Below are 11027 nucleotides of genomic sequence, written 5' to 3' on the forward strand. Positions count from 1 at the left end.
GCACCCGACCCCCAGGGGAGGAAAGACAGGAAAAGCTGAGGGCCTGACCAGGGAGGAGACAAAGGGTGGGTAGAGGAGTAGCCCCCAGGTGGGACTGGCAGCCAGACTGAAGGCGCCTCACAGGGACCCGCTGGGTGGCACAGGGGACCTCCATCCACCTTAAGAGCTGGCCCTCACCCCTGAGTGGGGCCCACACAGGCCTGTCCCCTCCACAGAGGCCAGGTCCCTCAGGTTCTGCCCAGGGGCCTCCTGCCAAAGCCCAGCCCCCAGGACTAAGGGACGAGGGGGTGACACCACAAGGCAATAGGGTCCTCCCACCCACCCATGAGGAAAAATGGTTCTGTGCTGGACCATGCACTGGATGCAGGAGCATGCTTGTCAGGCACCTGGGTGAGACCCAGGACTTGACCCCATCTGTACTATCTGGCAGATCCATCCGGAGAGCTGAGGAGGAAGGCATGTCACCTGTTGTGTGTGTGTGTGGGGGGAAATAGGCTCAGCAGGGGAGGGGGCGGCGGCAAGGGGCTCACACTGGAGTGGGTGAGCAATGGGGTCCTGGGTGTCAAGCCACCCACAGTGTTTGGGAGCAAGACTAACCTCATTGGTTAGCAGTGGGCCCCCTAGGTGTCTGTGACTCCTCCCAGGCTGGGAGAGACTTCTCTGGAGCTGGGCCCAGGTGGGACATGGACAGCAGGTGAAACCATGACGGAGGGCAGTGAGGTCGTCGTGGGAGCCTGCCTGCCCTGCTATGGAGATAGCCGACAGCACACAGCCAGGAAGGCTCCCGTCACATCTCCCAGGGGTACCTATGACCAGATGACCCCGCTGGGTTCCTGGGTAGGGCAGCTGGGGTGTGGACACAGAACAGGGGAGATGGGGCAAGGGGGGGCAGCTTCGGAACTCAGTGGGAGAGCAGGCTCAGAATTAGCAGGGTGAGTTGGGTGGGGAGGCTGGGCAAAGGCATGTTGACACCCTTCAGGTGGGCTCTGGTGGGCACAGCTGATCCCTCGTTAACCCTGCCAGAGTGTATCCCCCATGTTGGGCACCACAGGAACGCAAGGACTGGGCTCCAGGCTGGCAGGACAGGCACACCAAGGTGGGGCCCAATGGCAGGGCCAGCGGATGTCCAGACAGCCCCTGGAGGAGACCAACCAGTGGTCCGGCCACTGCTGGGGGACTCAGCTTCATTCAGACAAGGACAGACACATTGGCACCTCACAACAGCAACAGCCAAAGGGGACAGGGTCAACACAAAGGCACAGACACAAGGTCGTCATAGTGGAGCTCGAGGTTTGAATTTCTCCTCGGTTCTTTCAGCTGAAAGCATGCTGGGCGTCGTACAGCCACCGCGGGAAGCAGTATGGTGCCACCCCCGACGCCACAGACTATGGAAGAGAAACCCCACACCACGCAGCCACCCTCCGCCGGGCACGCACCCTAAAGGAGGAAGGGTGTGGCAGGAACAGACAGGTGCGCCCCATGTTCACCTGCGAGCCGCTCGCAATAGCAGGAAGACAGCAGCAGCCCGCGTGCCCCTCGGTGAAGGGGGCTGGTGTAAAGAAACGCTGGTGCACGCGCAGGAAGGGACACGCCGCGTCCCTTGGGGACCAGGAGGAAACCATGCCATGCCTCGTGGCATGGATAGACCCAGAGGGGGTCACGGCCAGTGAAATCATTCACGCAGAAGAGAGCAAGTATGAGACCACTGGCATGAGTGACAGATATATGCACACATGTGCAGTTGGCTGGACCGCGATGGGGCGATGGGTGCTAAGCCTGCCGCCATAGACAGCTGGCAGGGAGGAATCGGAGTCGGTGCAGGACAAGCTTTGGCAGGTGTTGATGACCAATTTAAATTGTTCTATACAAGGTTGAGAGTCCACAAGGTGACCTCCTTCCTAATTTAGAATACTGAACAAGGGCCCGCGGGGTGCGTCCTTCCTTTTGGGTTTTCTAACTGTGGACTTGTGCACATTTCACCGTAATGCTTTGTCTCTCAAGCTGCCCTCTGACATGTTCTATGCCACCCTTTGACGTCATCATTTCTCCCATTTGTTTTAGCTGCTCTGCGATCAAGCGCAAGTTTCAGTCTCTTTGGACATCCACTTCGATCTTTTCTTCCTTTCTTGTCACGGGAGTGACTCTTGCATCCTTCACGAAGGGTGTTTGTGATGTCCTCCCACACGTACCAGGTCTCCTGTCGTCCGTGGTCAGTGTGTCAAATCTCTCCTTGAGATGCATTGGTAATTCATGTGGGATGATTCCAAGGTGGCTCTCGTGAACTTGTTTCAATTTTCTCCAACTTCAACCTGAACTTGCATTTGGATGATTGCTGGTGTGGTGCACCATTGGCCCCTGGCCTGGTTTCAGTGACTGCCCTTCGGCTGCTCCATCGTCTCCTCCTACAGACGTGCCCGAGTGACTTCTGTGTACCACCTGGTGGCCTTCACTTGCATCGTCACTGTCCATGTTGTGAAACAAGCATTTGTGAAGAAGAAGTCACTGGTCTTGCAAAATTCAGTCTGGCACGTGGTCTCCAGCTTCCTTTCTTTCTGTCACCAAGACTGTGTTCCGAATACTTTTGTTGCCTCTTTCTGAATTTTGCATCCCAATTATCACTGCATCTTGACTGTGTGCTTACTTAATTTCAGACTGAAGAAGTTGCTGGAATTGTTCGACTTCTTCATCGTGAGCTTTAGTGGTTAGAGCATAACCCTGAACTGGCTGGATTTCCATGTTTGTTGCACCAACTGGATTTCCTTGTACGCGTTTACATATAATCCTATCACAGTCAGCACTGCACGTCAAGACAGCCCGCGAAATGTCCTCTATTGACGTAACTCCCTGTGGAGACGTCTCAGGCTGTGCCCCGGGAAACGGGGAAGACAGGGGGAGGGCAGGGAGAGGGCTTTGCTGGGCAGGCTGCACAGCGTCTCACGAAGGAGGAGGAGGGCATTACGCTTCCCAGTCTCCCCCCAGGTGAAACTCGGGTCAGGAGGGAACACTGGGCTCACGAGAGGCGCTGTGCTCCGACATGCCAGGCTGAGGCAGGGCACCAGGGCTTTCACCAGGCCTCGGGCCTTGGAGAGCAGCGCCCTGCCCCTCGTTTACCCGTGTCCCCTGGTCTGGGCTGGAAGCCTAGGGCAGTTATTGTGTGGGCATATGTGTCCCTGGCAGGATGGCCAGGCCAGGTGTTGACCTGCAGCGCCACCTATGGGCTGCCGTGTCTGCTCAGCCCTCTGGAGCACAGTGTGCAGATGGGTGCTCAGCTAGCTGGGCAAGAGGGGCCAGGGCGGGGAAGTCGTGGGGCTGCCGCTACTCCCTGGGAGGCCCGGCGGCAGGCGGTCACCACTATGGCCTCTGCATCTGCAACCTCTCCCCCCAGCACTTGTGCCCGTGTGGTTCCGGGACCCTGAGGCCAGTCTGTCCTGACAGAGAGCCTGCTCACTGGTCTGAGGCCGCTGCAATGCCATGCTGTGGCCCCCAATCCTTGGCCTGGTCATCTACCAGTTTACAGACAGGACATTTGAGGCTGAGGTAGGGGGAGTAGAGGGCTGCTCCCTGCTGCTAGCTGGTGGGGTGACCCCCAAGGCAGGGCCCACGGGGAAAGAATGCTCAAGGGGTCACCCAGCCTCCTGTGGCGACAGGGAAGGTGGGAGAGTGACGAGTGGAGATCCCCAGGGCAGCCAGAAGCCCACGGGGCGAGGAAGCTTGAAGGCTGGACCCCTGGGGTGCATTCCAGGGAGCTGACCTTGCAGCCCTCTGGGTTGGAGGGTGGAAAGAGGGGAAGTCCAGAGAAGGGAGGAGAGATGAGGAAGCCCCCCGCCGTGCTCCCCACCCAGCCCCCAAGTGACTGCCTACCACCCCAGGACATGGAGGGGCTCAGGGCAGGGTTGGGGGCAACTGTTTCCCAAACCCCAGCTCAGCCCTGGAGAAATGACCTTTGAACGGGACGGACAAACCCTGCCCACCAGGTGAGGTGTTTTTTGGAGCCCATAGGGGTGGGGCTGCAGCCTGGGGACCCCCCAAGGCCCCTCGCACAGTGCTAGGCTTTGTCACCGCCTATGGTGGGGACACATGGACCCTTGGGCTCCGACTACAGCCAGTGGCCGCCGGGGTGCTCCATCCTTGGTGTAGCGGGGGCCTGTTCATGAGCACCCACGTGGTTCAGGTGGGCCCATGTTCTGACAGCTAGGCCCCCGGACAGTTAGCAGCGCCAGCCTCACAAATGCTGTGAGCCACGGTGGTGGGAGGGTGTCCACACAAGTTGCAGGGACTTTTCCCAAGACCAAGGTCCCTCCAGGGTTCCGGAGACCAGACAAACTGGGAGGACAAACCTCCACGTGGGGGCCCAGGTCAGCCCAAGGTGGGCACCTGGGGCAGGGGCTGGGGGAGAAGTGGGGGTGCGTGGGGAGCCTGCAGCAGCCATGCCACTGGTGTACGGATGGGCTGGGGGGCGGGGCTCTGACCCTATGCTATATTCAGTGGGAGCTTTTCCAGCGTCATGCAAAGATGACCTTTCCCGAGGGCCCTTTCCTGTGCCCTTGACAAACCCCCACAGCAGGGGGGCGGGGAGGGGGGAGCCAGGAGGCCCCCCCACAGTTCCATCCCAGCTTCGTGAGACTATACAGAGAGCTGCTTGCTTATCTGCGGGACCCCCCTTCCCCACCACTGCGCACTTCAACACCATGTCTGGGGTCCAGCTCAGAGTAAGGACGTCCTTTAGGACCCAGGCAGGACGTGGGGCCCTTCATGCGGATGGAGGGGGGGATCGCCATCAGGACTGGGAGTCACCCATTAGGAGCAGGGGACCTTTTGGAGGCCAGAGGGCTGGCATCAGGATGGGGAAGGCAGCCTGCCCCAGCAGAAGAGAGGCAGGGGCAGCCCGCAGGGCCTGCACCCTTTGAGCCGGCCACCAACCACGCCGCCTTCCAACGGTCAGCTTTATTAGAAAGGGCTGTATCAAAATAGAGGGCTCTGGGGGAGGTGGGTTTCTGCAGCCGAGGCTGAATAATTTAAGGGCAGGTCTGGTGTCTTCTGACGCAGCCATGTTATAGGTCTTCATGGGGTGGGGGCTGTATCAGCCTCTCTCCTTCCGTTTCTGTCAAGAAATAAACACGTGTCACTGAGGGAGGTGGCTGGGGACAGTCAGCCAGCCTCAAGAGGTTCACCCAGCTCCAGGATACCTGAGGCTCCTGTGTGGGGACCCAGGTGCTGGATGACCAGGTGCCCAGCAGGAGGGTAGGCAGGTTTTGAGGAGGGGCTGGGTGGCAGGCAGCCAGTCACCCACCCCAGCCTCAACAAGAGGACTCTTGGGCAGCAGCAGCCCTGTGGGGACCAGGAAGGGTACTCCTGACCACCAGGTGACCTTGGTGTGATGCGTCCAGAGGCAGTCTGCTGCACCTCTGGGTAGAGAGGCAGGGGTCTGAGGACCCTGCACAGCCAGACGAGATGACACACCACGCCAGGCCTGCTCTACAAGCAGCACCGATGGTGCCCGTGGACAGTCCTGCCCCATATCCCCCTGCTCCCCCACTGGGCAGGGGCACACACGCGTGTCAGGTGACCTCCCAGGAGCACCCCCCAGGCAGGACCAGTGACAGTGCCTGTAGCAAAGGAGGGAGGCTGGTGTGTGACAGCCACACAGACCTCAAAGGCACAGGGGTTTGGAGAAAGTGCATCTGTGGAGGGACTGGCAGGTCCCACAGGCAGACAGCCCCCCACCCTGGCCAGTGCAAAGAGAGACAGGACGGCTCCAGCGCCCAGTGCAGGCAGCAATGGGTGCGCCATGAGGTGGGGATAAGGCCCTTGGGACACAGCACTGGGATTGGTGTCTACTCTCTGGGCAGGTTGCTCCCCGACAACTGGAGCTGGGGCCGAGCCAGCCCCAGGGGCCAGCTTTGCAGCACCGTCTGCCCCCAAGCACTGGTGCCCTGCCTGTGGCCTCACAGACAGCACCCAACAGCACCCGCACCGGCAGGGAGGGCATGCGCAGGAGCTTCCCGCACCAGCCTCCGGGCTGCACTCTCCTTCTGGAGCCTCCTTGGGCAGCCACGGTGTGTGTGGAGTCTTGTGCCTGGTGTCCTGGGCGGCACACTTTCCTGGCACTGCCCTCAGTTCTGGCTGTGTGGGGAAGCTGCCCTGCGTGGGTCCTTGCTCTCTGCGGAGGGTCAAGTTCTTCTTGTGGTCTCTGGTGCTCGACTTTCACACTACAGGTCTCCAGGCTGGGAGCTCCATCCTCCTGTGTCCTGCTCAGGACCCAGACCTTCGGGACTCGGAACTCATCTCATTTACCCTGGAAACCTGGGCCTCTCCTCCCTCCCCATTCTCTTTCAGGACTTTCATGAGAATCCGAGTGGCCTTCTCATCCGCTCCTCCACCCGCTCCAAGCCATTCTTTCTGCACAGCATCTGGCAATCCGCCCAGATGTTTTCCAGTTCATTCATTCCACCTCCACCTGACTCATGGGCCATCAACTCCTTCACTGAGCTTGAAATGTCCATGATTTTGCTTCCCGTCTCCCAAACTCCCATCCGGTTTGATTTCTTGCAAAGCCTTTCTGGTCTGCTGACAGCTTTGTTCACAGCTCAGCTTTCAGGTGCTTCTTTTGAGTGTGTACACTGCCGAGCCGTGCTCAGCAACCGCCTGCCAGTCTCTGTGTGGCCGCCCTGCAACGCACGCTGTACAGGAGTGTTAATCTCAGGGGGTATGTTCATTGCAGAGCCCATGCCCAGCAACCGCCTGCCGGGTCTCTGTATGGCTGGCCCGGCAGTGGACACGGTCCAGGCTCTGATGCAGGAGCCCAGCCACCCCACCGCAGGGCCAACTTCTGTGTCTGCTTCAAGGCGGGGAGCTCCTGAGTCATGTGCAGGTGGTTACTGCCCTCACCCCGCCCACTCCAGCTCGGTGTGGCTGGGCTGTGGCCAAGAGCCCTGCCCCCGCTGCCCCACTCACCGCCCTCCACTGTGGGCACACAGGCGCCGTCAGTCTCCTTGTAGCCCTCGGGGCACACGCAGACGAAGCTCCCCGGGGTGTTGTAGCAGTTCTCATTCTCACGCAGACACGGCCCTTCTGGGTGTGAGCACTCGTCTACGTCTGCAACACAAGGCCCTCGCGTGAGCGCCGGAGCCCCAGGCCACGGGACCCACGTGCCACAGATGCCCTGTGCCTCAAAACACACCGGTGTGGACTGGGTGGGACCTCACGCCCGCCAACTATGGAAGCGGGACACCCAAGACCTCGGCTGGCACCCTGCGCAGTGGCAAGGCAGCCAGACACTCCCTGGAGGACCCAGCCTGCAGGCATGTGAACAAATGTGACCAGGGGTGCACGCGGCGGCATACTTGGGTCCCCCCCACATGCATGAGAGCTAGAAGCCTGGTCACCAGAGTCACTCACTCACGCCCGCACTGTGACCACACCACAGGGGACTGCAGGCAGCCCTGGCACGCCTCTTACCTGAGCACTGGCCGCTCTCGTCCTTGGCGTAGCCGGGAACGCACTCCTTGCACTTCCCGGGACCTTTGCCTGTGCACCCCACACACGTAGCGTCACAGTCTAGAGAGGGGACACACGGGATGTCAGGCCCTGCTCAATCAGGGCCGACCGGCAGCCGTGGACAGATGTCATGCTCTCTGCCATGTGTCCTGAACCCCTGGTAGAGTCCGATTCCAGCTGCTGTGGGAGCAGCGGTGCCCACCCCTCCTCTGGTCAGACTGGAAGTGGACACATGGGGTCTTCTCAGCTGGCTGCTGTGACTGGCACAGACTCCAGTTGCCTGCAGTGCCAGGCTGGCCCATCTTCCTCGGCACCTCTGGTGGTCCTGAAGCTCTAGCCTGTCCATGCCTATGAGGGACTCAGGAGGAATGGTGAGGGACGACCCGGAGGCTCCCAGGGTGTGGCTGACTGCCACCACCAGCCAAGCAGCTGGCTCCTGAGACCAGCCAGGCACGAGCTTCCACCAGAAAGTCACTCCAAGTTTGTCACTGAGGACAGTGACTGCTGAAGCCACGGTGTAGATGCCACGGTTGGCACGGGTTGGGATTGGCACCACAGTGCCCGGAGAGCCCTTGCGTAGCTGCTTGGCTGAGCGCAGGGCCTCCCTCTCCCCTCACAGACATTCCTGTTCTCTGAAAACTGAGCCTGGACTCACGTGACCCTGCAGGGCAGGGCAGGGCTGTCCCTGAGCGTTACAGAGTGGAACTGGGTAGGCTCCCACGCAGCAGCTGGTGAATTTGAACTGCTGCCCTTGTAGCTAGCTACCCAACGGAGAAACACTAGCCACCAGGGCTCCCTGAGTTCTCTGAGGTAACGGCTGTCACCTGCAACATTTACCCTCTGGGGCCACACGGCCACCTGGTAGGCAGGGGGAGTGAGCCGGGTCCCGCCTCTCCTAGAGAGGCTCTGTCCCCAGGTAAGAGCAAAGGCCCCTCTGGGAGGGGGAGAGGCCCCATCCTCCTGGACCAGACACCACGCCCCTCGGGATGGGGTCCTCCTCCTCTAAATAAGAAGCCCCCACCCCTCTGGGTGGGCCCCTGCCAGCTAGGACTCCTCGGGGGCCAAGGGACCCACCTTCGCAGGAGTAGGAACTAGGGACGTTCTCGCAGTACTGGTTCTCGTCGCAGGGAGCCGTCTCTGCGGTGCACTCGTCCACATCTGGGGCAGACACAGCGGAAGTGAGGCTGTGCCCGCCCGCGGGTCCCAGAGCGCCCCCAGCCTCACGCTTGCATCCACTCTGCACCTTCCCTTCCGGCCTGACCTGGGCACACAGCCCAGCTCTGGGGGCAAGGGTATAGGGCCTGCAGCAGGCCTGGGCCTGTTCAAGGAGCTGCAGGGTAGGGGTGGGAGACTGGGGACCCCGGGCCTCACCCACGCATGCATCTTGCTGGTACGCCCAGCCAGTCTCGCACTCGGTGCAGTCCCGTTCAGTAGGGCCGGTGCACGTCTTGCAGGCCTCGTGGCAGGCTGGATGAGGGGACAGGCAGGTGAGAGGGCTCTCGGAGAGGCACACCCTCCCCAAAGCCCCCAAACCGAGGGAGCAGAGGCAGGGAACCCCGGGACCCCGCCACACCTCTGCAGACGCTGTGTGTGTCGTTGCGCAGTGCGCTGAAGTAGCCATCCAGACAGTCTGCGCACAGCGCCCCGCTGTAGCCCATGTGGCACTGGCAGGCCCCGTCTCCCTGCCGGCTACCTGCGCCGTCACACTGCCCATTCCCGCTGCAGGGCCTCTGGGGGCCACCAGGGCATGCTGGGGAGGCAGGAGGGTGCCCCTGGAGCAACAGCCCTGCAGTGGCCCCATGTTCCTTCCCAGAGGCCCCCGGGTCCCTAGGACATGTGCTGTTACATCACAACGCCCCCAGACCCCCCAGCCACACAGAGTCGGGAGAAGGAGGGGGGAGTGGCACAGTCCCATGCTGGGAGTGGGCTGTCAGGGTTGGCACAGCTCCTGATTTCATGGACACTGTGGGCCTGTGCAGACGTGGAAGTACAGTGGGGTCCATCACCAGGAGTGACGGTGAGCAGTGTTGCCCTGGGCGCCCCAGGAGAGGGGACACAAGGGGCGTCTCAGCTGTGCACCTTCCACCTGCTGACAGCCAGACCCTCTCACCTTGGGAGCCCCTAAGCTCCTGGGGAAGGGCCCATCCTCACATGCGCCCTTCATACCAGTCCCTTCCTCCCAGGGCTGCAGGGAGCTGTTGGGTGAGGGCCTGGGAGGCATACCCCGGCAGTCGGGCCCGTAGGTCCCTGGAGAGCAGCAGAACTTGAGCGTCTCCACGCAGAACCACTCAAACAGGTCGGGGGCCTGCTTCTGTCTAAGGATCGAGAGTGCAGTCAGGCCTCGCAGGTGCAGGCACCGATGGGGGATGGGTGGCCACCGACTCTCCACCCTAAGGCCCTGGGAGGAAGCAGCCTCATGCTGGGTCATCACCCAGGCTTCCAGGAGGGACCCCAGAGTGCCTGGGTCAAGTCACTCACAGCTGTAGCCACCAAGAGGTGTGGGGTGAGGGGTGGGGGTGCTGGGCCCCATCACCCACAGATCCCAGGCCTCCAGGCAGTGTGGGGTAGAGGTGGGGGTCCTGGGTCCCATCATTCACAGCCCCCAGGCCTCTGGGCTGTTTTGAGAGGGTAGAGAGGGGTCCCTGGAGTGGGGTCACCCACAGCCCCCAGGGAGTGTGCGACAGGGGGGGCACCTGGGCGCGGTCACTCACAGCTGTAGCCACCAGGCCTCCAGGAGGCCCTCGTGCTCCTCCAGCAGGCGGTTGCACTCGAAGTCGCTGCTCTCACACAGGCCCTCCAGGATCTCCAGCAGGCGGATCTCACTGAAGGGGGCGGGGCGTGGGGAACGCTGGGCGGGGCGCTGAGGCTGAGGGCCACCCACCCTCGCCCAGGTGACAGGGCGCCAGCAGGCCCACCACAGCTGTGTGTGACGGTGGTGAGGTGGGGGTCGCTGGGGTGTGCAGGGGCTGGCAGAGGGGCACCCACCTGAACTCATACTTTGACAAAGACTTTTCCTCCCAGGCTGTGTTCCCGCCACCGAAGTTCTTCTTCACCGTGTCTGCCATGCCCTACGGGACAGGACCGTCAGGGCTCAGGGCTGCCCACTTGGGGCCTCTGCCACCCCAGCTCCCAGTATGGGTGACCCTCAGCTCGAGGCGTCCATCGCGGGGTGTGGGGCCCTCATTATGGACTGTCCCACACATCCCAGTGCAGGGAATCCCAGCCTCCAGGCCAGAGTGCCTGGCTCCCAACAGGTGTTCAGCCCTAACTGTGGGTGCCCACCCTCCATCTCAGGGTGCCTGCCTCATGTTCCCGATCACGGAGTGTCCCGGCCCCATCACCGGGGACTTGGCACTTAGCGCAAGAAGGCGTCTCCAGCCTCCAAAGTGGGGTGTCCAGCTCCCACCGAGGAGTGGCCGGCCCTATCGAAGAGGGGTGTCCCCAGCCTCCAGAGCGTGGTGTCCAGTTCCCACAGTTGGGTGTCCGGTCCCCCCGAGCTTGGGGTTAGGCCTCCAGCGTGGGTGTCCGGC

General features: G+C 61.7%; 1 protein-coding gene across 1 annotated transcript; it reads right to left on the reverse strand.

Moving 5' to 3' along the window:
* Nucleotides 1–4929: 4929 nt before the first annotated feature.
* On the reverse strand, nucleotides 4930–10562 carry CRELD2 (cysteine rich with EGF like domains 2). The gene is made up of 9 exons (XM_045292095.1): nucleotides 10483–10562; nucleotides 10209–10319; nucleotides 9721–9812; nucleotides 9071–9247; nucleotides 8869–8964; nucleotides 8572–8655; nucleotides 7459–7557; nucleotides 6955–7095; nucleotides 4930–5101 (listed from the first exon to the last, which is right to left on the reverse strand). Exons 1-9 carry the CDS (start codon nucleotides 10560–10562, stop codon nucleotides 5052–5054), a joined length of 930 nt encoding a protein of 309 aa, XP_045148030.1. The 3' UTR covers nucleotides 4930–5051.
* Between the last annotated feature and the right edge of the window lie 465 nt (nucleotides 10563–11027).

Source organism: Echinops telfairi, unplaced genomic scaffold (assembly GCF_000313985.2).
Source record: "Echinops telfairi isolate 266 unplaced genomic scaffold, ASM31398v2 ScPeMD7_2;HRSCAF=8, whole genome shotgun sequence".
Lineage (NCBI taxonomy): Eukaryota > Metazoa > Chordata > Mammalia > Afrosoricida > Tenrecidae > Echinops > Echinops telfairi.

What these genes read in the sequence shown, in the direction of transcription:
- CRELD2 (XM_045292095.1), bottom strand. Translation starts at nt 10,562, where the DNA reads ATGGCAGACACGGTGAAGAAGAACTTCGGTGGCGGGAACACAGCCTGG. An exon ending in GAGGCCTGGTGGCTACAGCT is followed by an intron (nt 9,813 to 10,208) that starts GTGAGTGACCGC and finishes CTCGATCCTTAG; the next exon opens with ACAGAAGCAGGCCCCCGACC. An exon ending in CACACACAGCGTCTGCAGAG is followed by an intron (nt 8,965 to 9,070) that starts GTGTGGCGGGGT and finishes CCCCTCATCCAG; the next exon opens with CCTGCCACGAGGCCTGCAAG.